The sequence below is a fragment of the Crinia signifera genome, chromosome 1 (assembly GCF_055691185.1).
Source record: "Crinia signifera chromosome 1, ASM5569118v1, whole genome shotgun sequence".
NCBI lineage: Eukaryota > Metazoa > Chordata > Amphibia > Anura > Myobatrachidae > Crinia > Crinia signifera.
The window spans coordinates 54117266-54143970 of record NC_139217.1 but is presented as its reverse complement, the minus strand read 5'-3'; the positions used below and the strand labels follow the sequence as shown (position 1 = coordinate 54143970).

General features: G+C 47.7%; 1 protein-coding gene across 6 annotated transcripts in view; it reads right to left on the bottom strand.

Moving 5' to 3' along the window:
• The window catches only part of ABLIM2 (actin binding LIM protein family member 2), a 161873-nt gene that overhangs the window by 69070 nt on the left and 66098 nt on the right, over nucleotides 1-26705 (bottom strand). For all 6 annotated transcript variants that reach the window (XM_083153344.1, XM_083153512.1, XM_083153671.1 and 3 more), the window contains exons 2-7: nucleotides 15265-15408; nucleotides 8126-8309; nucleotides 7788-7903; nucleotides 5794-5920; nucleotides 2716-2809; nucleotides 533-620 (exon numbers count right to left, since the gene is read on the bottom strand). In XM_083153344.1, coding sequence (XP_083009470.1) covers nucleotides 533-620; nucleotides 2716-2809; nucleotides 5794-5920; nucleotides 7788-7903; nucleotides 8126-8309; nucleotides 15265-15408 — 753 coding nt within the window. The remainder of the gene's footprint in view (nucleotides 1-532; nucleotides 621-2715; nucleotides 2810-5793; nucleotides 5921-7787; nucleotides 7904-8125; nucleotides 8310-15264; nucleotides 15409-26705) is intronic.

Here is a 26705-nt window from a genome sequence, read left to right as displayed (position 1 = left end):
CTGGAGGCTGTGGGGCGCTTGAAATGACAGGACGGGCCGCATTTGGCCCCCGGGCCTGACTTTGGACATGCCTGCTCTAGAAGGTGCTAGATAAAGGATAAGTAAAATGAGCAACATCTCTCACTTCCAAAAACTCACATGTTAGTAAATTTACCCACTAGCCTGAATACTTGTATGTCTATGGTGCCGATTCAGACATGATTGCAGCCCAGTGATTGGTTAGCCCCCTCCCTGCTTGGTGGAGAGCCGCCCCTGTACATGGCTGCGAATGGCTTAGGGGGCCAATTGCAGCTCAGCTACTAAGGGAACACATGAGCTAACATTCTGAGGCTACAGTGAAAGTCTATCTGGAAGGGGGAGGGGCCTATGAGGACCAGGAAGTACTGAGTGGTTCTGCGGTGTGGTGTGTGCTCGGTAAGTGATAGGATGTTCCGCTATCCGTAATGGTAAGAAGGAAACATGTATAATATAACTTAGTGATGTATTACTTAATTCCCATTGACAATCTAGGATAAAGTGGCAGAATGATCACCTTGCAGGTACATCTCCTCGCCTTCGGCAAACATCTGGCTGCACCGGACACATCGCGCACAAGTCGGGTGATAGTGCTTTTCTCCAGCCTGCGGGGCACAATTAGGATTTATCAACATGAATTTGCTGCTATTTGAAATGATAGCGATTCTGTTTTCAGGCCCCATTTAGAGTGGACATAGGAGAAGCTTAGATCAGCGGTTCTCAAACTGTGGGTCCTGACCCCAAAGTGGGTCCCGACCTTCTCAGCATGGGGTCGCGACTCCATGTTGCTGACCATCAGGCTGATGACTTTTCTAATCTCAGTCAGTGGTTCAAAGAGTCTGAAAAATCTGTTGAGTTGTCTGTTATTTTAGACTCCTCCCCTCATTTTGTGCCTCCACTATGCTGCCATGTATGTGCTGTCTGCTGACTACACATGTGATGTGATGGCCTTCTGCAGTAACTTACTGGGGTCCCTGTAATTATTTTTATTGTCTGATGGGGTCCCTGGGCAAATAGTTTGAGGACCCCTGGCTTAGATAGAAGATACAATATTGGAACTTGCCGGATATAGTAGCAAATTTAGAATGTATAGACAGATTTATGGGGCCTATGGCGCAATTTCAGGGCATTTTTTACTAGATCGCTTAAAAATGCCCCACCATCGCTCTAGACTAATAAATGGTATTTCAATCCATAATTATGTAGGTGGGGCAGTGCCAGATTAAGCCTTCGGGGGGCCTGGGGTACTTTAGCCAGGGGGGCCCCCTTGCACTTGTCATTACTGGCCGCACGCTGCATGGGAGAATATTACACTGTCAAAACTCAGAGTAAAGGCAGTATAAACTTGGTCAATGGGTAACTGCATATATATATATAAACACACACACACACACACACACACACACACATACACATAAATACATACCATATGAAAAGCCTGTGTTTGTCCCTCTGCACCTTACTCTGTAGGAAACCTCACAGTCCTAGTGCTGCCTTTGATTAAAAACCCTCCCATAACTAAGCTGCTGCTGCTGTTCTCCATGGGCATGTAATGAGCTCCACCAATTAGAGCTCAGTACAAACCTCTCAGCCTCTGCCCTCTGGTTTAATGTGTCATGGGACTTAGTCAACTCCCAGTAATGCACAGCACACTTGTGCAATCAGTGTGCCTTGGTTCCCGATGCTCATTGTCACATTGGCAGATAGGTGAAGCTGCAGCACTACCCCACTCCTATGCACAAAACCTTTAGCTAAATAAAAAAAAAAATATATATATTTTTTTTTTGAAAAATACATGCCAACCACAGGGGGCCCCTAGCTAGTGGGGGGCCCAGGGGCACTGACCCCTTGTGCCTCCATTATAATCCGGCCCTGAGGTGGGGCAGATGAAACGTGCAGTGAGAGTTAGAATGTGGGTGTGTGTGTGTGCAAACTGAAATCCAAATCAATGTGTAAAAATAAAGCTGTCCAACCTTATGGGCTACATGCAAAAACAGCCAGTATTTACCCTGCACAGAAAAAAAAAGAGAACCCACCCAAATCTAAATCTCCCTGCACTTCACATTGGCCTCACCTGCAGTTTTGCCCAGTTGGGTGCTTTTTTTGCTTTACTTCCCAACATGAGTCAGGTCCATACGGGTACATTTACTAAAGTTCTAAAAGTAAAAAGAGGTGACGTTGTCCACAACAACCAATCAGATTCTGTCTATCGTTTTCTAGGCTGCAAAAGAGAAATGACAGGATCTGGTTGCTATGGGCAACATCACCACTTCTCATATTTAGAAGCTTTAGTAAAATTTGAAACAGAAAATCAAACAATAAAAAAAAAAAAAAAGAAGCCTATTACCAGTTAGGTATACAATTAAAAGTGGGTCGCATTCCTTTGTAACCCTTAAGGGGCAATTCAGACCTGATCACTTGGCCAATGGTGTGGGTATGTGCATGCGCTACTGTATTATGTGCATGTGGAAACCCCGGGAGCGAAAGCCTTCGGCGAGTGAGCAACAGGACGGGCAGGAAGGGCGTGGGCATGGACTGGATAGAGGAGACTGTTCAGAAGTTTATGGGCGTGCCCACAAAAAAACCCGCTGGGAGTGCCCATGGAAATACTGGGCGTACCCCGTGCTCATGTATCCTCCTGCATCCGCCCCCCAATTCGGTGGATAGCGGGCATCTGAAAAGAGAGCACATTATATTTACCTCTAGCACTCTGCCTGTGATAAACTTCTCACAGTGATCGCACTTTATGCCAAACTGAGCGTGATAATCCATTTCACAATAAGGAATCCCATCTCTGCAAGAAACATCAGGCATTACTAGTCAATACGATAGAACATTGCAATCTACAGCCTGATCCAGGGATCTGACATTGCTCATGAGATTTACTTTCTTATTATTTTACAGCATTTATATGGTGCCACAAAGTGCCCACAGCACCGTACAAGGGGGAAACCAAAAAATATTAAGGACGGTATTTAATCTGGGATTCCGACTGTCGGAATTCCCGGGCCGCGGATTGTCACAAATGGCCGTCGAAGATCCACAGCCGTTTCCGACAAAACAATTTCTGGAGTGAACAAATCAGATGACATAGAGGTCGGTATTACTTTATCTATATTCTAGTAATGTTAGCTCATTATGGGCCAGATTCTCTAAGCTTCAAAAGTGATAAGATGGAGAGTGATAAGTAGCCAGCCAGGGCCGGCGCCACCACTAGGCAGCTCTAGGCATTTGCCTAGGGCGCCGGCACCTGGAGGGCGGCAGTTCGCCCCTCACCCCCAGCACTGTGGTACCTGTGTAAAAAAACTTCCGTCCCCGGCGTCCTTGCTGAGTGCTGGTGCGTGCAGGGGTGTCCGTGCCGCCGGGGGAGCCTGCGGCGCTGTTATTGTGTATAAGCTTGTCGCGGCCGGCGGGGTCCCTACAGTGAATAGAAAATAACTAGCGCTATGCGCGCGGCGGCGCGGGAAGCGCTAGTTATTTTCTATTCACTGTAGGGACCCCGCCGGCCGCGACAAGCTTATACACAATAACAGCGCCGCAGGCTCCCCCGGCGGCACGGACACCCCTGCACGCACCAGCACTCAGCAGGGACGCCGGGGACGGAAGTTTTTTTACACAGGTACCAACCTTCCCCCCCCCCCCCCTCGGCACCGGGGCGCCCCCACCCCGACTCGCCTGGGGCGCTCCGGTGCCTTGCACCGGCCCTGTAGCCAGCCAATCAGCTCCTACCTGCCATGTCACAGACTGTGTTGGAAGAATGTCAGACAGGAGCTGATTTGCTGGCTGTTTATCACTCTCTGTTTTATCACTTTTGAAGCTTAGAGAATATGGCCCTCTATATTACACCGGTCAATAGGAATTGTGGGTGAAATTTAATAGGATGAGGGATTCAGAAAGTGAGCGTTTTTTTAAAGAAATCTCCAGTGTTTTAAAGCGGCAATTGTTTACACTGCAAAAAATCAAACTGGTTTTGCAGTGTAAAGGATTGCCGCTTTAAAAAAACCCTGGAGATTTCATACTATGGGTGACATTTTATGAGATGCGAAAAAGGGATTTTTGCGATTTTTTTGTTACTCTGCATCGATTTTTTTTTTAGGCAAAAAACGGCCTAAATCGCACTTTTCCCCCAAATTCGCATATTTAATGAGATGTAATGAGATGAAAAATGGCAAAAAACTCGTTTTTTTGCCGCAAAATCGCACATTCTGAAAGTGCGAATTTTATTCGTGCCGGAACTCGCATCCAGATGTTTTCCCATTGAAAAGTATACACTTTGCATATTTAATGAGATGCGAATTCGGGAAAAATGTGTCTAAATATCGCCACACATGCAGACCAGGTTCTGACAGGCGAATTGGCCAGAACCCTGCACAGATCATTGAGATCTGTGCATGTTTCTATGTTAAAAAATGTGCAAAGTGTTTTGTTTTTTTAAATGGCGTGGGGTCCCCCCTCCTGAGCATATCCAGCCCCGGGCTCATTGAGCCGGACCTGGTTCCAAAAATACGGGGGACAAAAAGTGTATTTCTGAAACCAGCCCAGGACTCTTGGACCGTTCCTGGTTCCAAAAATATGGGGGACAAAAAATTTGGGGGTCTCCCGTATTTTGAAACCAGCACCGGGCTCCAACAGCCTGCGGTGCCATGCCACAGCCGGGGGACACTTTTTACATAAGGTCCCCTGGCCGAAACATGAGCACCGTGGCTGGTCAGCCTTGGACGGAGTACCTGGAGGAGAGGGGACCCCCCCAATAAAGGGATCCCCCCCCCCAGGCTTTACCCGTCCAGGGCTGAAGCCCGGGGCTGTCACATATATATATATATGCTTAATGTGTGTGTAAGCTATTTGTGCATGAATGGTGTGTGTGTGTGTGCACGCAAGCTATATGTGTAGGTATGGTGTGTGTCTGTGTATATATAATATATATATATATATATATATATAAATATATATATATATATATATATATATATATATATACACACACACACACATACGTACTTATGTACATGTTAGGAAACCCCCCATGAAAATCCTGCGTTTGCCCCTGGTATGCTCGGTCTTCTAAAAATATCTGCAATTGTAAATGCACTGCACATGGTCTTGGGCTTATAAACCATCCCTGTCGTCTTCCTGTAACATAGCACTTCCAAATTCCATTGCACCGCCCATCGCAACACATTCGTATTCCTGGTGAAATCTAGTAAATACGGCAACTGGTGTGAGGTTGGAGGGAAACTTAATAGGATGAGAGATTCAGAAAGTGAGAGATTTAGTAAGAAATCTCCAGGTTTTTTTTTTTTAAAGCGGCAATCATTTACACTGCAAAACCAGTTTGATTTTGCAGTGTAAATAATTGCCGCTTTAAAAAAAAAAAAAAAAACTCGCGATTTCTTACCAAATCCCTCACTTTCTGAATCTCTCATCCTATAAAATTTCATCCCCCTGAGTTTGGGGGTGGTAACGCAACGTTTTCTGGGAGTGCCCGAGAAAACGCAGGCATTTCCCGGCCGTTGGGAGCGAAGGTCGCTGACATCATCAATGGCCTCCTTCTCCCCACGGCCAACCCAACGCCGAGTAAGCATAGGGGCGGCGTAAACCTGCTCGCTGGGCTCCTAACACTCATAGCCCAGCTAGCAGGTCTGAATAAGGCCCATGGTACAATCCGTTTCCGTTATTATTTTATAACAAGCTCATATTGGTTCAAAAACCCCAAGGTGACCCATGAACTCAGCACCAGGGTGCAGATACGGTACAGTCGCAGAGCTGCCCACTTACTTGCTAATATACTCCGCCTTCAAATGGACCCCGCAGATTTTGCATTTGAAACAGTCCAAGTGCCAGTGTTTCTCCAGTGCCACCAACGACTGCCCATTTTTTATCTCCAACCCACATCCACCGCAGTCTGGAAAGGATGACACACATTACGTTATGAGCCCAACAGAGAACCGAAGAGCCATCACTGTACCTTGATTATGATGTCATGATTTATGTCACAGCTTTACTGAACATTTCTGAACTGATAGAGCCAATAATTCTGTATTGTAATAACCGATTAATAAGTTTCCCTGGGCAAATCACACTCTGGGGGAGATGTGTCAACCAATGGATAGAGATACAGTTGAGAAGTATCCCAAAACAGCCAATCAGTCTCGTCCTTTCATACACTGTGCCAGTTGATTGGCCGCTGGGCTTGGTCCATCTCTCCCTCTCCGTGTGAGTATATGCCGTCAGTATCACTGCTGCTGCTACGTCCTCCATGTGAGATCTAATTACAGATCTCGTGAAGCATCCACTGTGCTCCGCACGCAGAAACATTTGTTCGCTGTATCCATTTACCGGAACGCCATTAATCTAAATATATGCGGAATATTAAAGCGAAGCGATGTTATAAATAAAACATGCTTTGCGGTGATTTATAGATTACAATGTAAGGCTCTGTCTAATATCAATGTTACAGCAAAACCATTTACAGGGTGACATATAGATCTGTATTCTGCTGCAACGAAACTGCTGTTTATGCCAGATCACAGGTAATTTACTGTTCACAGGGAAATCTCACTCTGATCAGGACATTTATTCGGCAATTGTGTAAAATTACCCTTTTTCTGCCTTTTCCTCCATAAACATATGTTTTCATGTTATGCATTTACGTCATTTTAGGTGCACTTTATAGCTGGGAGTTGTGACCAGGAAACATATACTGTATACATCCATATATCTGTATACATCAGGAAACATATACTGTATACAGGGGAGCCGAGAGGGGGAGGGGAGAGGCTACTAATTACCCGGGCCCGGGCTTACTGGAGGCGCCCGGCAGGGGCCTTGGTTCGACCCCCTTTTTCATCCATCCCGGACAGCAGCATACACCTCTACTGCCTGCTGTCGGCACAGTACATGCTGAAGGTGTGTGCTGCTGCTGCTGGGGGGGGGGGGCATAGCCTCCCGTGATTAGCCTCCACCTCTAAACATTTTTGGAGCATAGCCTCCCGCGATTAGGCCACTCCCTCCACATTTTACCGGGGCCCGGCATACCTCTCGGCTGCCCTGACTGTATACATAATATATATATCTCAGGGTCTCACTGATTGTGGATATCCCTTCCCTAATGCAGAAAGACTGCATTAGAGAAGGCTGGATATACAGAATCAGCCCCATGGGGTCAAATGTTATAGGGTGTGAGATTTTGGAAGAGTTTTCCCATTTATTTTAAAGCGGCAATCATTTACACTGCAAAACCAGGTTGATTTTGCCAAGTACAGTAATTGATTGCCGCTTAAAAAACTCTCCCAAAATCTCTCACACTCTTTTACATTTGGCCCATGATCTTTACTATAAAGGTACAGTTCCTAAAACTTACAAAAAAGGAAATGTGTAGTAGTAGGAGAAGTCCCCAAGTACCGCACATTCTGACATGAACAAAGTCCTCACACCATCTATAGAATCCAATATGGACATTATGTGTATTATATCAGGGTTGCCGACTTTAAGATTCTCCTCTCCAGGAGAAGCCCGGAGAGGAGAGTTTCAGCAGCCGCTCAGGGGGCGGGGCTTACGAGTGACATTGTTTTAGCTCCGCCCCCTCCTTTGAGAACCGAGGATTGCGGCATTTTAATGCCGCGATCCGGGGGTCAGCGGGGGTCCCCCCTGAATCCGGGAGGGTTGCCCACCCTTCCGGGGGGCCGGGAGGGGGTACCCGATTTTCGGGAGACTCCCGGAAATTCCGGGAGGGTCGGCAACCCTGTATTATATACAAGAGAAGCACTTACTTCGCAAACACTGGATGGATAAATTACTGTTGCCAACAGTGGGAGAGATGGAACATTTTTGGCATATGCACTCCTTGCCATTAAAAGTCACACGGTCGCCAGGGGGGAACGGGTTTCTGGAACACAGTAAATCAATACATTTAAACAGGAACCTTTTTAAAAACTCCCCAGTATAGTAGAAACCCAAAGATAACAGCTGTGGATTCATTTACCAGCACGTGGTACAGACAAAACACAGTGGTAACATTTATAGTAACCTAAAATAAGTAATTCTGCACTTTACATTAGACCCCAAATAATGGAGAAGATGCGGTGGGCCTGTGACTCCATCTGCTTACCTGCACACAGCGCACACAAAACAGCGTGGGTGGTAGGTCTTGCCCAGTGCGGAAACCACTTCTCCCTCTATGAAGGTATCGCAGCTGAAGCAGCGGGTCCCGTACAGTTTCTGATAGTCCACTGTGCACATGTAATCCCCCTGCCTCACAAAGAATCCGCCCTTGGCGAGGTCACATCCGCAAACTAAACGGAAGAGAGAAAACAGTCGCTGTAGTTATTACCATCATTCTTGGTTCTAGCAGGAATCAACTGTGGTCCATGTGGTGCAAATGGAATTTGGTCTTTGTGTGCAACTAAAGGGCCCACTGCTGCCCAAACCAGCAATTAATTATTGTGAACTTGGGTCGGAGGGGGGCCTAAAACCTGGGCCCACAGCCTACAAGTTCCACCACTGCGCGGCAACAGAACAATGTCGTTGCACACCCTGGCGGTCAGTCCCATGATCGGGGTGTTGGATGGTATTTCACTGCATGTCATTTTACTTGTAAAAACATTTTCTGGGTCATGACCTTGCCCACCAGTGCATACCCACACCCACTATGATGTCATCATGTCCAAGAGGTTTGATACACAATAAACAGTCCCTGTAGAAAACTATAATGTGAGGCTCTTTAGAAGGTTTGTTCTTTCTCCCTTGCCTACTCTACAGGAACAGTTGGGAGGTTGCCAAAAATTGGGTGGCAATGCTGGCCGCCTGGAATTGGGCAAGTTTCCCAGAGCCGGTCTCTATTGCCTACAATCCCCAATGTAGCTGAGTGTGGGCAGTCCAAGGTCCAAGTTGATGCTTTTCCGTGCATCAACTTGGACCTAGCCTTGCCCACTGCTTTACAATGCATCTGGGTATTGCACAGCAGGGGGCAGGGCTGCGATGATGTACGTTTAGGCACTTGTTTCAGAATAAAACAAAATTCTTGTGAATACTGCTGTATATGGTGGCTGGGCACTGTCTACATAATATAATGTAATTCCATTAGTAAAGTACAGGTCCTATTTTACACCTATATTTGATTAAGTAGAGTACAGCTACTGAGACCGGTATACCTATGGAACAGGTACAGCTGGAGGATAGATGAGCTTTTCCCACTAATGACTTCTGTCCCTGGACACTACACATTTTGAACTTTGGGGTAAATTTACTAAAAAGATTCTACTTATCATTTATTTAGCACCTTCGTGAGGATAAAAGCTTGAATCTGATTGGTTGCTCTGGGCAACATCTCTTACTTCTAAAAACTCTGACTTTAGTAAATGTACCCCTTATTACAATAATAGGAATGTCATCTTACGGCACGCATGCCAACAGGGTAAACGTTTGGCACGTGACGTTCGCATGACAACAAAATATTATCATTATCAAAAAAAAAAACGAGATGAGAAGTTTTCATATTCATGAAGGAAAAAACATATTTTGGCGGGAATATTAAAAAAAACAATTCTCCCAGTTACTAATTAGAAGACTCGTTGTAAAGGACGTGGTCACTGATAAGGAATAGTGCAAAACATGCTGAGATTGGAGGGACTGTGTGTTATTTGTTACTCCATTGGAATGTTAGAGACTGTGTGACTACAGAGCAACTGGCCGGGTCTGAAAGGTCATCAGCTTGGTCAGGTTCCGCACAGATGGATCCTGTTTTGGAGAAATCCAGTAACCTGTCTCTGCACATCAAGCTCCAGGCACTCTGTTGGTCTCTGTAGGATGTGTTTAACAGGCTTTACAGGACGGAATAATAGAAAAACAGCAATGATTCTGGGGGGGCTCACATAGGCAAGCAAATGCTTTATAGGGCTCTATTTACTAAGCCTGAGAGCTATAACGAGGATGGAGATATAGGGGGAAATTTTCCAATATGAAAAACCTAGTTTTTCGTATTGGTATTTGCCCTACGGCTGCATGCGACTGTTTCAGTCGTATGCAAAGTCGTGTTCCGGAGGGGAATGTACAAAGCAGTCAGATACGACTGCTTTTTAACCCTCCGATGGTGTAACCATTCGTATTAGCTGGCCGTATATACGGGCGCTAATACGAATTAGTATAGGCATCTGCACGGATCAGTCAGATGTAAGGTGTAAAAAAAAATAGAAAAATTAAATAAATTTTAAAAAAAAAACAGCGTGGGGTCCCCCCCACAGCTGTAACCAGCACCAGGCTGAAGGAGCCGGGGCCGGTAATAAAAAATCAGGGAACCCTACAAATAGGGGTTCCCCGATTTTTAACAACCAGCCCCAGGCTCCAAGTCCGGGGCTGGTTCCCAAAATACGGGGGACAAAATGACTAGGGGTCCCCCGTATTTTAAGAACCAGCCCCAGGCCAAACCAGCCAGCAGGGTAATGTCACAGCCGGGGGACACTTATGATATAAGGTCCTGCGGCCAAAACATCACCCTACTGACCAGTCAGCCTGGCCAGGGGCCCTGGGGGAGTGGGGACCCCCCCAATGAAGGGGTCCCCCCCTCCAGGACTTACCTGACCAGGCTGAAGCCTGGTGCTGTCCCCGGTGACCCTGGGCTGTGGTCACCGGGCTGATCTTGGTGTAAAAAAAAGAATAAACTATTGTCTAATACTGGGGAACTATGAGTCCCAGCAACCTTCCCCCCGCAAGCTGGGACTTGGAGAACCACAAGTCCCAGCCTGCGGGGCATTAAAGGGCCCGCTGGGTCTTGTAGTTCCACAGTATTAAAAATAGTAAAATAAAACACACTGACACACACTTAAAATAAAACTTTAATACATCCAAAGCCCTTACATACTGATACTTACCTATCTTCATCCCGTAGGTAGCCCTGGTCCTGATGTCCTGGTCTTCTGGTCCTGTGTCGTCACACAGCTCCCACCCCCCTGTCACTCCGGGCTGACGCTCCCCAGCCAAACCCGGAAGTGACGGCGGCGCAAGGTGCAGCAGTGTGGAACTACTGCCGACGTACCTGCCAGCAGTGCGGGCGCCGGTGAAGACTCCAGGACAGAGCGGCGAGGGACCCCCACACAGACGGTTTACAGGGTATCGGGTAAGTGTGCTGTGCACCACCGGTCGGGTCAGGGACGCCAGCCCCCGGTGACATCACGCATTCACCTTGACCCCTCTGAACTTTTATTCTTCAAGAGACTCTATTCCAGAGACTTGCTTTCCATCCCATCCCCAGGCTTCTGTGTTCTGTTGCCCATTCACAGTTAGCCAGCCAACACAGCAATCTTAACCCCCCATCCACCCCTGTCATACCACCAGCGACCAGCAGACACATCTCAGTGAGAGCTGTTCCACTGGCATTGGAGTGACATCCCTACTCCCACACCCCCCATCCGGTGTGTTTGCACACACACTCCCCCCCCCCCCCCACCTCCTGTGAAACTAGCCAATGGGAGTCTAGGGGTGGGCTTAGAAAGAGTATGTGAAGCTTTAATGCCGAGTCCCAGGTACCACGCGGCTCGAGATAGCTCAACGCACTCTGGGGGTTATTCTGGTTGATTTGCAACGCTGCGAATCCGCAGTCGTGCCAGTCTACCATATGCCACCCTGTGAATGCTGGTATACCCACCCCCCCATGTACGACAGTGGATTACTCATATGAGAATGAGCTTTTCCTGCATGATAATGATCCATGCCACAAGGATAGGAACAAGGAATGCATATAAATAGATGTGATCATGAATTGTTTCTGGTATACAGTGAGGACAACCACTTGTTCTTTTTAAACAAACTGCTGTATAATAGACCAATATAAGATACAAAGGGGCAGATGTATGAATCTGTCCATAACGTTTATTAAATAGCGGGTCCCGCTTCTCCAGCATAACGTGGAGAAGCGGGTACGCGTTATGGGCAGATGTATGATCCCCACCCCCAGCCGATAAGGAGAGCCGTTATGTTCAGCGTTTACGGCTCTCCTTATCGGCTCCCCCGGCGCCCAGTGCATGCGCACTCTCCCTCTCTCCCCCGGCCGGCATTAATGGGCATGCACGAGATCTCGCTAAAACCGCGAGATCTCCAGCGCAGCCCAAGCCAGAAGCAGGGCTAGCGTTGTCCCCGCAGTGGGGGAGAGGACAATGCTAGCCCTGGGCTGGCGAAGCCGCTAAACACTGGGTGGGATTGCAGGGGACAGCCCCGCCGAGCGTAACTCCACGGGCTGTCACTAGCGCTCATTAGGTGCGCTAGTGATACATTAGGATAAACGTATAAACGCGAACCCGAAGCGTGGTGAGCGCAGCGAGCCCGCGAGGGGCGGCGGTACGCGTCCTACGACCTTTTCATACCCCCACTATCTACGTCGGCATGGAGTTGAGAATATAAAGTGTGGCGAGCGCAGTGAGCCACCAATTCCGAAGCGTGGCGAGCGCAGCGAGCCCCTGTCACGCTTCGGGCTTGGTGGCTCACTGCGCTCGCCACACTTTATATTCTCAACTCCACGCCGACGTGGATAGTGGGGGTATGAAAAGGTCGTAGGATGCGTACCGCCGCCCCTCGCGGGCTTGCCACACTTCGGGTTCACGTTTATAGTGGGGGGGTGGCGTGGGGGTGCATTTAACATTGTAAGCACCCATTTGGGTGCTTATACAATTTTTAATCGCATCCCATCGCATTGTATGCCATATACAATGTCATACAATTTTAAAATTGTATGACATTGTACACCATCGCGCGATATCGCATTCCTTTTGGTATGCGATGCGATGGGCGCCGCTATAATACACAAGTACCCGGAACAGAGAGGCTGTCAGGACTAGAGAGAGGGTTTGGGGGTGTTGGGAGGGGGATCAGACAGATTGGTGGCAGACTGAGGTGATCCAGGTCCATCTAGTAATAGTGCCTCTATATCTACTAATAAACTGCAGCATCTGCCTGTGATGTCCGCAAACACCGGCCACTCCCTGACTTATATACCAATGCTAAGTGACATCACAAAGGTAACATGTAGGCAGGTCACATGATCAGCCTGAGCAGCTGTTATGTCTCATCCTATTGCTATTTCACCACTGAATGTAAAAGTGATCCCTACAGGCAAACAAGAATTTAGACTCAAGCCTGAGATGTTTCCTGTTTTCCCTGTCAAATATAACCCATGTTAGAGCTACCAGTGTGCTGAATTTCAACTCTACATTCTTAGACCTTCATGTCATTTTAATGACCGATGTTTTAAGTTGTCATTATCAAACTAATATCAGAAATCTAAGTGCATCTGACATTAGCCACAGAGGTACCGCTACATGCACTCAATAATAATAATAATATAATAGAAAGGCTCTAATATGGCAACAAGTATTAATACAAACAAACAAATAATTATACAAATAAATAATAATTGAAACAGTTTACCAATTTAATGTAGGACATGTCTAATCTGTTGAGGTTTGATAATACGCAGTGGTGTATCTAACGGTTACTACTGTGATAGGATCCAGCAACGTAGCCATATTCTGTTTAGAACTGAACTATTAGTCACTCCAAGAGTCTTAAGGGGCCTACAGACGGGTCCAGGCAGTGGCGGCTGGGAGCTTGTAGCGGTATTTGCCAGCGGCGGAACGGGAAGCGGTGCTAAATTTGAAAACAATCCGGACTCTAATTGGCTGATTTCTCTCAGCCAATCAGCGTCCAGCCAGTCTTTTCAAAATATATATTTTTTTAAATTCAGAAGCACTTCCTGCTTCGCCGCCCAGCAAACACCATTACAAGCTCCCAGCTGCCGCACCGACCGGACCCAGCAGCTGCACATAGGTATTTGCCAGCAGTGCTTCACTGCTGGCACACACCTGCGGACCTACGGGCAAAATCTGCCCAAATCAGACAAGTGTATGGGCACCTTTAGAAAATGCCCTGAAATTGCCCCGTGTGTAGGCCTCATTACTCTCTCCCTATATATATAACCACATATATCTTCTCTGGAACCTGAGAACAAGGCCTGACAAGTACTGTAGTTAATAGTAGTGTAGGAGACTCTCGCATTTCACACCCAGCTATTGCAGAAGGCAGGCAGCATTCTAGGAAGCAGCTGCCACTGTGTTATAGAGGAACGCGGTACGGAATAGCACATTCCCCAAAGAACATGACTCTTATCAGAGACACTGCACAAAAGGTATCATTTCTAATTCCACCTTTTGATGTGCACAACTGCGGGTTTGCGTTATTTCCGGCAGAGGGTAAATTAGTACCCTAAAAGGAACATTTGTTTTCATATATATATATATATATATATATATATATATATATATATATATATAGCGTAAGATTTTGTTAAGTATCTGCTAATTTTATCCTACTAATGGCAAACAAAATTGCTAGACTGGGAGGCGGTGGGTATAGGCCCTTATTCAGATCTGATTGCAGTACAAATTTGTTCTCAAAATGGGCAAAACCATGTGCACTGCAGGTGGGGCAGATGTAACATTTATATAGAGAGTTAGATTTGTGTGAGTTATTTTGTTTCTGTGCAGGGTAAATGCTAGCTGAATTATTTTTACACTGCAATTTAGATTTCAGTTTCAACACACCCCACCCAAATTTAATTCTCTCTGCACATGTTACATCTGCCCCACCTGCAGTGCACGAGGTTTTGCCCATTTTGAGAAGAAATTGGTACTGCGATCAGTTCTGAATAAGGGCCATAGTCAGATAATGGCTCTTATTCAGATCGCAGTACAAATTTGTTCTCAAAATGGGCAAAACCATGTGCACTGCAGGTGGGGCAGATGTAACATGTGCAGAGAGAGTTAGATTTGTGTGAGTTATTGTGTTTCTGTGCAGGGTAAATACTGGCTGCATTATTTTTACACTGCAATTAAGTTTTCTTCAACACACCCCACCCAAATTTAACTCTCTCTGCACATGTTACATCTGCCCCACCTGCAGTGCACATGGTTTTGCCCATTTTGAGAACAAATTTGTACTGCGATCAGATATGAATAAGGGCCACTATTTGCAGATCAAACCTAGCAATATCGCTAGTGACCTTGTTTATACTTCCGTCCGTCACAAAACTCGCTCCATTGTGTACACCCTTTTCCAGTGTTGACCATATGTATGTTGACCACAGGGTGTCGACCTACAGTAGACGTGGTCTATCAGCTGGATACCAAGTATATCTTGGCAGTGTAAATCTGATGCCCAGTTATCCTAATAAGTATAAGAGAGGTAAAACAATGGCGCTCCTACCTTTACACGTGAAGCATTTGATATGGAAATACTTGTCCTGCACCCTCAGGACCTCTCCTTTGCAGGCAGTGCTGCAGTTGTTGCAGAGGATTGCATTTCCTGCCGGCTTCTCCAGGTGGCTCTGCACAGCCTTGTGCTGGGATACTGCGGAGCAGGAAGAGAAAGGTTTATAGGACACATGCAAAACACGATCGGTACATATGAAAAATGTGACATGATGTTAAAAATCTTTAGCATGTTACTTAGCCAAAGACATCACCACAATGGTCACACAATGGCAGGAGATGAGCTTGGAGGCAGTGACCCGTCCTCTAGTGTGATTTGTTGGTGAGGACAGGGCTACAGAAGACTGTGTCACAGTTGCCTACCCTCATGCATTCTGCAGGAGACTCCCTGAAATAGCAGCAATCTCCCTCTCTCCCTCATTAGTCTAGCAATCTCCCTCATGTCACCTAGCCCTCATTACACTGTTACATTTTGGGGGGGGAAATGAGAGACAGATACATTTACATTGAACCATCAGCACCATTTCCCAGCACTTTACCAAGTATATTATCTCTTACTAACTGCTTTGGGGCTCATCTACATTTGGATATAAGTCATTCTAAAAGATTCCCCTCAGATGTAGCAGTACACACCCACGCTTCTAGGTGCCACGCTCACAATCTCTTTTCACAATCTCTCCATATATGGAATTAGACACGCCCTTTGGGTGGAGCATGACACAATGGGGCGCTTTGTAAAATTCTATTACCAACCATAATCTCCTTGAAACTAGTTTTAAAAAGTAGGCAAGTATGGACTGTGTCACAATGAGGGAAAGGGTTCAGGGACACGTCATGTATGACAGACTGAGGGCCTGCCTCAGGGCCATGTATGACAGACTGAGGGCCTACCTCAGGGCCATGTATGACAGACTGAGGGCCTGCCTCAGGGCCATGTATGACAGACTGAGGGCCTACCTCAGGGCCATGTATGACAGACTGAGGGCCTGCCTCAGGGCCATGTATGACAGACTGAGGGCCTACCTCAGGGCCATGTATGACAGACTGAGGGCCTGCCTCAGGGCAATGTATGGCAGACTGAGGGACAGCTTGGGTCTTCAGTACATGAATAGCAGAAATCACAGCTCTACTCCGGATTTGAGTTCAGGTCAAAGCATTGTGCACAAATAAAGGTCTAACATATTGTTATGGACGGACCGTATTAGGACATCATGAGACATGCAGACAGTTATGGCCACTTGCTCACTCTGGGGCAGATGTATGAACGGTCGTTATGGGGGAGAAGGGGTATCAGCGCACGTTATGTGCACTGATACCGCTTCTCCCCCATGTATGAAGCGGCCGGGATGCGGTAATGCGCCCCTGTCCATATTGGCGCTGCTATCAAAATGATAGCAGGCCGAATGTATGAACGGTCAGCATCGCTGACCGTTCCGCACGAAGCCTGCTTTGGCTTCGCCACCATTAGGCTGGCAAAGCCCTATCTAAACAGCAGGGACAGCGCTGTCCCTGCTGTTAGGTCTGGGCTGCGCTGGGGATCTCGCGTGAACAGCGAGATCCCGCGCATGCCCAGTGCTGCCGGCCGGGGGACAGGAGATAGCGCATCAGTATTAACTGATGCGCTATCTTCAGAAAGAGACATCGCCGAAGGGGGGAGTTAACGCTCCCCCGCTTCGGCAGACAAGATGTTAATACATCTTGTCGATGTCCCTTCCTGCTTCGCCTCGCTATTGAGGCGAAGCAGGAAGTATCATAGCGGCGCGATAAGCGCTGCTATGATACATCTGCCCCCTGTTCTTTGTGCTGTCCCGATTGCCTTATCCTCTCCTGGATGAGAGTATAATTATACCCCTTTTACACCAAAAATGCTGGGTCGCACCCGGGTTTTTGATCCCCGCTTCAAGCCGGTTGCCAACCGGTGTTTGCTCCCTTTTACACTGTCCACCGGGACTCGGGGGTAGATTTATTATAGCGGCGCCTATCGCGCCGCTATAACAGTTCCTGCTTCGCCTCATTAGCGAGGCGAAGCAGGAGGGGACACCGACAAGATCTATTAAGATCTTGCCGCCGGAGTGGGGGAGCGCTAACTCCCCCCTCCGGCGATGTCCCTCCTGGAGACAGCGCATCAGTTAATACTGATGCGCCGTCTCCTTCCCCCCCGGCCGGCTGACTGCGCATGCGCGGGATCTCGCTAGTCTCGCGAGATCCCAGCGCAGCTCAGCCCCAGCAGCAGGGACAGCGCTGTCCCTGTTGTTAGGTATAGGCATCGCCGTCTGCAGCTGGCGAAGTCGACAGCTGCAGGCGGCGGAACGGTCAGCGATGCTGACCGTTCATAAATCTGGCAGGAGGCAGGGGCGCAGTGCAAAACATCGCCCCTGCGCTATGCCTCCTGCCCCACACCGCCGGCGTTAGAGTAAACGCTCGGCGGGTGTGATAGATCAGGGGAAGCGCTATCCCCTGCTATAACGCACGGGGATAGCGCAGATTCCCCTGATCGACGTTTAATAAATCTACCAGTCGGACCGCTGCGCTGGGGGCAAGCCCAGCACTAAGGTAATCTGCTGGGCTGCCCCCAGCCCCCCCCCCCCCCCCAGCCGTCGTCCGGGAGGTGAATGGATGCCGTACACAGGCATCCATTCACCTCCTCCGCTGCTGCTGTCTGCAGAGCGTAGCAGACAGCAGCGGAGGCTGTGTGTGCCCCCCCCCCGCCCAACCTGCGGACGCTGCGGTCCACAGGTTGGACGTCTCCCAATCATGTAAATGGGAGCTGGGTCGGATGACCCGGCGTACCCACTTACACCGCCCTCTACCCAGGTCCTAGCCATGTTCTACCCAGGTTAGGACATGGGTAGAAGTCCCCGCTGACCCGCCGCTGACCCTGGTTTTTGCGGCGGTGTTCAACCCTAAACACTTGCCGGAACATTGTCATACCATTTACACCTCATGCAAACCTGCAATTTTGCATGTTCCTGTGCAGAAACCTGGGTTTGCAGGGCTGGTGTAAAAGCGGCATTAGATAAGATATGACAAATAGCCTACCTCCCAACCACCCAGATTACAGTAGCACAGTCCCGCTAATTGGAGACTGTCCCGCTGTCCCTCCCACGGGTCGCAATGTCCCACATCAGATTTAACGAGTGATATTCTTGATATCAATTGTTACCAATGATAACCGGTGCTCCAACCAATCAGCTCCTAACGGTCATGTGTTTGAAAAATTGCAGAAGCTGATTGGCTGGAGAATCATTTACCATTCGTAACAAGGGATAACAAGTATTTCTGTCATTGTTTAAATCTGTCCTTATACTTGTGAAACAAACGATATGTTCGTTCCATAAGAAAACGCAACGATGTCGGTATCACACCTTAAAGTGTAACTAAGAGGCGCGTGGAAACCTGCTATGAATAATAAATGTCAGGATCCCGCTGCAGACAATCTCTAGGAAGCAGGTCAAACACATTTCATTAATTCTCCTGCTGGAGCTGGAGGAAACATTCGCAGCCGCACTTCGTTGTCAGATGGAGTACAATAGCGGCTTATTCAGTCTCAGCGTGATCAAGGTGTATAATTTAGAAATGAATGTGGAGGGGATTAAATGATTAGATATGCTGTCGGCATAATATACAGCTACTTGTCGGGTCGCATTACAGAGATCTTTGTCCTGAAATGTGAGAATGTGTTTATGTGCTGTGGCTTCCTGTAACACATCGAGGAAATAACGAGGTTCCTTCGTTAAAATTCACTTATAACAAAAAACAGGTTAAGGTTCATTTTACATCTTGCAGAATTTGCTACTTTGTTCAAGCATCACCATGCAGGCGGCATTGTGGGATAAAGCATTATTGTGGCCAGGACAGGGAAACATAGGTCGGGATCATTTAGTCTACAGCATAATGGTCGACAGTCATTAGGTCGACACAATTAGGTCGACATGTGAAAAGGTCGACATGGGAATGGTCGACATGGTTCTAGGTCAAAAGGTCATTAGTTTGACAGGTCGTTAGTTCGACAGGTCATTAGTTCGACAATGTCTATGTCGACAGTCAAAAGGTCGACATGGGGTTTTTCACAGTTTTTTTTACCTGAATGTCAACACAGTCGACATGGACACAGTTTCAAGTGCACCGCATCCCCTTGCATCACTCGCTGTGCATCGGGCACACTATTTTATTCTCCCACCACGCCCTAGTGGATGGTAGGGCATTAAATACCGCCTGTCGGCACATGTTGACTAAAAAAACAGTGAAAAACTTCATTTCGACCTTTTGACTGTTGACCTAGACAATGTCGAACTAATGACCTGTCGAACTAACGACCTGTCGAACTAATGACCTTTCCACCTAGAACCATGTCGACCTTTTCCCATGTCGAACTAATGGTGTAGACCTAATGACTGTCGACCATAATTCTGTAGACCAAATGACCCCATCCCACATCTCCGCCATAGTCACAGTGAAACAGAAGTCCCAGGTGCAGGAACCAACCTAAGCTAAGCAGCCAAAGGTGGGAGCATTAGACAAGGGGTTTACTGCTTGCAAAATAATTGTGACAGCTTTTACGTTCCCCCCCATCTAAGAACATTTTATATGGATGAGCCCCCAGATATTTTTGGTTCATATATTTTAATAGATGACAAATTAGAAACTATGAACGATAACGAATATCGTTAACGATATTTTCGTGCATATCGAGTAATGTGCACACACTAATGATGCCCATTCCCACGGGTCCGCGGCAATGTCCACCATCGTCTGTACATGCATGATGATGGAGGATATCACAAGGATTCCCCACAACATCGCTCATTTTGCCGTTATCCCACCAGGTTCCATCACCAACGAGGTCGCTGGGTACACATTGTTGTCTATTGTGTACCCGGGTTCAGCCAGCTATCATTGTACAACTGTGTCATGGAGAACAGCATGGTCCCATTAATATAAGCTGTTTTCTCCTCATGAAAAGCTCCATCGCTATACTCCTTGGTAAAATAACTGGTTGCGGCGTTCAGTGTGGCACAGGTGTGTGGTGACAATGACAGCTTTCCTCCTCTCCCTCTGAGTCACACCGCGCTCGCTGTTCTTCATCCTAGCTAAGTGATGCTCACTATCTCACCCACACACATATATCTCACATCACCAACGCCCTCCTACTGCAGAAAAATACAATGTTTTCACGGAAAGGCGTGAATTGTTCTAACGGAGAAAAACAACAGAACATTTCAAAAATACACTGGATGAGATGTACTAAGTGCACAGAGATGAAGTACCAGCCAATCAGCTCCCACCTGCCAAGTTACAGGCTGCATTTGAAAAATGACAGGAGCTGATTGGCTGGTAATTTATCTCTTCACAAGTTTTGATAAAGGCTCCTCCCCCCCCCCCCCCCCCCGCCTGTGTTGCCTGGAAATACTTATTAGCAAAAAAAATATGTTTTCAGTCATTAGATGATCACAGCCACAATATTGCAAGAGTTTCTGCCATTAATAGAACCCGGTCACTTTATTATAATTATCAACAAAAAGTTGCCGTTCGAGGCTATTTTGGCAAATGGTTTTGCAGAACCACACAGTACTGTAGCCATCTGTCTCCATTTTCCAGGGAAAGTGCCAAATGTTAAATAATTATGGGGCAGATGTATTAAGGCTTAAGCCTAAGAGATAAATGCAAGGGTGATAAAGGCCCTTATTCTGGTTGGTGCGGCCGGAGCCGCACACGGTGCTCCGGCCGCACAAACCAATCCCCGCCCACGAGACGGATCGCCACGGCCGTCCGTACACGGACGGCTGGCGATCCGCATAAAAATGGTGGGGCGTACGCCTCCACCATGGTGGGAGCTGCCCCCTGCATTCGATGGTCGTCGACCATCGAAGGCAGGGCCGCACGCCACAGCAGCTCCCGCAAGCTGAGACCACACGGACAATCGTCCGTGTGATAGCTTGTATGGGGGCTGAGAGCTGACATCCGGCGACGTCAGCTTTCCGCCCCCATCAGTGGCGTCATACCCTGATTAGCATGCATACGCCCCGCGTTTGCATGGGAACGCCCATGAAACGCGGGGCGTATACAAAGGGAAATGAGGGTATGAAGCCCCTCACGCCCCTATACGCCCCCTTTGCGGCGGACGAAATACGTCTGCGGCGAATGGGGCTGCACATGCGCAGATTGACCTCTGCGCATGTGCAGACTAAAAACATCGGCGGTACGGCCGCACGCGGGCCGTACCGTCCGATTCAGAATAAGGGCCAAAGAGAGATAAATGCCCAGCCAATCACCTGCCAACTGCCATGTTTACAGGCCGTGTTTGAAAAAAGTCAGTAAGGAGCTGATTGGCTGGACGTTTATCTCTCATCACCCTTGTATTTATCTCTTGTTAAGGGTTAATACATCTGCTTCAATAATTGAAGGGGAAAAAAATTGCATATTAGGTGCAATTCATATAATCCAATTGTCTGGGGTAATTTACTCATTTTAAACATGAATATTTAAATTTTAAAATAAAATATGGTAATCCAATTCAGTAAACAAGACATGATAGGGAGAGAGCTCCAAGGTACACTGATACAGTATTGTACGCGCAGAAGCTTCTGTTAGTTGTCCCTGTTTTACATATAATCAATTAGGCACTTGTTTCCTAACACGGCGCCCACGATTTTAATCTTATTACATTGTTTTGATCGCATCGCGATCTATTAGTATTCCGCGTCTGCTCGCCACGCTTCGGGCTTAGTGGCTCGCTGTGCTCGCCACACTATATAAAGTCAACTCCACCCCGACGTGGATAGTGGGGGCATGAAAAGGTCGTAGAACGTGTACCGACGCCCCTCGCGGGTTCACTGCACTCGCCACGCTTCGGGTTGGCGTTGATAGTGGGGGTGGCGTTAACAATGGGGTTGCATTTAACATAGTAATCACCCATCAGGGTGCTTGTACAATTAGAAATCGCATCAATATTAAAATTGTACAGTACGGCTCTTAGGTCCCATCTCATACCATCGCATACCACTAATTAAGGCATGCGATGGTATGCGATGGGCGCCGTGCTAGGAAACAAGTACCATCAATTATTTAATGCCAGGTCTATTATAAAGTTTAATGGAATTTGGACTGAATTACCGGTCTGTTTGGATGAATATACATTAGAAGATATAACATAACGTGTGCGCACCATCGCACGCTCCTGTCCATCGACATCGGGGTGGTCTCCGCAAGACCCACACGACACAATGACCCGGCAGCCTACAGCTGACTGCAGCTGTAAAAGTTTGAGCGGACTATCGTGCGCTATTTCGTTAAGTGTGAATGACCGACATCTCGCCGTGTCGGTAGTGTCGTCGGCCTAAATTTTTTTAATCTGCACCCATTTTAAGTCAAAAGTCGACATTTAAAATGTGGGCCAATGCAGAATTTTTCACAATGTCATTATTTGAAATGTCGATACGTGAAGCACAGACATTCTGCAATAATCAATCGACTGCGTCCTATTACACATGCGCGAGGCTGTCCTGCGATGAAATCTTGCTACACACGATTTGGCACTGTTATGCCAAGTTATGCATGTGATAAATCACATGCGATTTATTACATGCAGTTCCTGGGGAGCTGCAGGGGGCGGACACCGGCAATGGGACCAGGGAGCGGGGGATGGCAGCTGGGGGGGATGCCCGTGGCCAGAGAGCCGGGCAGAGGGAGCGCGGGGGGTGTAGGGAGCCGGGCAGGGGAGGAAGCCACTGCTCCCGCCGCTGGCAGTGTCTTCTCCTGCCTTGCTCACTTGTCCCTGTGCCGCCCCCTGCTGGCGCGCTGACAGCAGCGGCTTCCTCCCCTGCCCCTCCCTGCTCCCACCGCCCGGCTCTCTGGTAGCCGGCATCCCCAGCACGGCTCAGGGCTGCACATCAGATTTATCAAATCTGATGTGCAGCCCGTCCGACCTCCCGACTCCGATGTGCACGGGACAGCGCATCGGGTCGTGCGGGATGTCTACATGTGCGAATTGGGCCAATTTAATGGCCCAATTCATCTGAATCGGGTGAAATGGTGCTCAAATCGCATAGTGTATGGGGGTCTTTAGTTGTGAATGGATTTGTAGCTAATCTCAGGCCTGCGATATATTTGTGAGTGATTTGCCGGCTTGCACAGGGCAGGATTTCACTGTGGCTGGGTGGCGATTACCTGCAAATGAGCAGTCGAGCGATCAATTCTGAATAACCCCCTCTTAGATCATTACTTTTATCTTCAGATTCCAGTGGTACTGACACAATACCCCCGCTTGCCTTCCAGAACTCACACAATAATAACACATTATCACACAAGTAGCAGTTCTTATCACACCACATTATCTGTAAGCATCTGCTGGAGAAGTTAGGTGGGAGTAGAAAATGAAGAATGTCACTTCTACAACATATACCTCCTACTTATAAATGGATAACACTTCATAATGTTCAGTCTTCTTTGCAGCGAGTAAATGGAATTTTATTCAATACCTGACTGTTCGTGTGCAGCCGACATGTACCGGTAATATCTCAGATAAAGTGCCTCATATATAGGTTTCCCCCATACATTCCACACTACATTCACCCAATCTACATTGTGCGGGGAGATTTAGCAATTGCTTGGAAAGAGATAAAATGGGGAGATATAAAGTACTGTGGAGTAGATTATGATCCTGGGTTATGGGGGAGAGGTGGTATATGGGGGGGGGGGGGGGGGCAGCAGCAAAGCATCCAGGGAAATTATTGTAAGACTAGTTAAAAGCCCTGAAACCCAGCAAGTTCGAAACAGATCATTATGCCTTTAGTTTCAGTTAAGGAGCAATTTGGTCAGTCAAGTGGCCTCTAGTGGTCACTGGCGGTACTTCACCTCAGAGGTGAGGGGTCATTTGCCTTTTATATACATAGATGTCACCAGGAAAGTATTCTGTAGGTCTATGGAAGAAAATAGATGGATCACCCCAAACAAACATAGAGCAATAAAAACTTCAATATAAAATTATCATCGGACAAAACCTATATATCAATAAAGGTCGATATGGGGTTTTTCACTTTTTTTGCCCAAATGTCGACACAGTCAACATGGGCACCATAATGTTGCATTGAACAGTGGCAGTAGACATTGACACTAAAAAAGTGCACGAGTCCCCTCGCATGGCTCGCTGCACTCACCATGCTTTGGGCTCGGTGGCTTGCTACGCTCGGCACACTATATTATTCTCCCACCACGCCCTAATGGATGGTAGGGCATAAAAACCCGCCTGTCGGCACATGTCGGCTTGAAAAAACAAGTAAAAACCCCATGTCGACCTTTTTTTTTTTACTGTCGACCTTCCCCATGTCGACTTAATGTCCTTTTCGGCCTAAGCCATGTCAACATTCATGCATGTCGACCTTCAGTCATGTCGACCTAATGCTTGTTGACGTAGTGACCATATCCCCCACAGAGCAATACTACAATGCAGAAGTCCTCATACACTGAGCCTCTGTGTGCCATGTGGCACGTACCGTGTTTTTCTTTAGTGTATCATGCAAAATGTGCATGAAAAAACAACCAGGCTGCAGGAAGCACAGCGCTTCTGAGAACATCGCCCTCTGAGAACGTCCCTCAGTACATGTTGGCTGCTCCACAGAAGAGCATTGCCTCAGACGAGGTTAGGCCTGGTACACACCAGAACGATCCTGATTGTAAGTAGATCGTTAGCAGATTGTGTGATGCTCGCACGATCTGTTGGAGCCACACAATCTGCTAACGATCTGCATCCAATCTGATCCCAATCCGATCTGAGTCTGTATCCAGAAATATACAAATAGGATTTTCCAAACTGTATGAGGCGCAAAAAACTGTCCAGATGTTATCCCAACAGTCAAATTTCCATCCAATCTTCCTAACCGTTATACAGTGGGTCTCGGAGCGTATCAGGAAAAAGAAGAAAGAAGACCACCGATTAGATGTAAACTAGATCAGAAGACTTTTACTAATGAAGTCAAGAGAGTTGAAGAGCACAAGTGGGCCTACCCACAGTAGGGATAGCACTGTATGTGCACGTAGCGGGTACTTGTTCCGTTATTTGCGAATCTTCTATATTCTCCCTCTCGGCTCTCAGTGTTGTATGCACCATAAAAGAAATTTGAACAAAAATGTGTGACTCTGAATAGATCAATACTATATATATTATTGTGACAGGAGAAGAGCTTTCTAGGCGCACCTCACTCACTTATAACAGGAGGGAGGCACACATATAAAGGTTTCTTTTCCAGTGTTAGTGCATCAGGGGCGAAATGTAATAGGGTGCGATTTTTAGACTAAAAAAAAAATCGCACCAAATCGCACCTTTAAAAATCGCGTTTTTTGCCGCGAATTCGCATATGTAATGAGATGCGAATTAGCGGCAAAAAATGCGATTTGCCGCGATTTTTAGTCATGAAAATGTGCGCATTTTCAGTCATGAAAATGTGCGCATTTTCATAAATGCGATTTTGTTCCAAAAAAAAAAAGTTTAAAAAAAAACGGCGTGGGGTCCCCCCTCCTAAGCATAACCAGCCCCGGGCTCATTGAGCCGGACCTGGTTCCAAAAATACGGGGGACAAAAAATCTGGGGGTCCCCCGTATTTTGAAACCAGCACCGGGCTCCAACAGCCCGCGGTGTCATGCCACAGCCGGGGGACACTTTTTATACAAGGTCCCCCGGCCAAAACATGAGCACCGTGGCTGGTCAGCCTTGGACGGGGTACCTGGAGGAGTGGGGACCCCCCCAATAAAGGGGTCCCCCCCCCCAGGCTTCACCCGTCCAGGGCTGAAGCCCGGGGCTGTCACCGGCGTCCGTGGCCAGTGGACGCCGGCCTGATAGGGTTAAATCCATCATACATATCATTACATTGCTTTTTACTGGCGAACTACAAGTGCCAGCAGACCTCCCCCGCATGCTGGGACTTGGAGAACCACAAGTCCCAGCATGCGGGGCATTAATGGGCCCGCTGGGACTTGTAGTCCACCTGTAAAAAGAATGTTTATAAAAAACACACACACAGAGAAGTACAAGTTTATTACACACACACACCTCAATTTTACACCAGCGTTACTTACCATTCCTGGATCCAGCGCTGGTCTGGCTGCTTCTCAGCCGGCTCCCCCCGCACTGACAGGCAGCGGGGAGAAGCGGCTGTCTCCGTCGCTTCTAACAGCCTCTGTAGCGCTGTCCGAGTGCTACAGAGGCTGAGAGCGTGATTGGCTGAGCTACAGTATGCGTCTCCATGGAGACGCATAGCTCAGCCAATCAGGACTGAGCTATGCGTCTCCATGGAGACGCATACTGTAGCTCAGCCAATCACGCTCTCAGCCTCTGTAGCACTCGGACAGCGCTACAGAGGCTGTTAGAAGCGACGGAGACAGCCGCTTCTCCCCGCTGCCTGTCAGTGCGGGGGGAGCCGGCTGAGAAGCAGCCAGACCAGC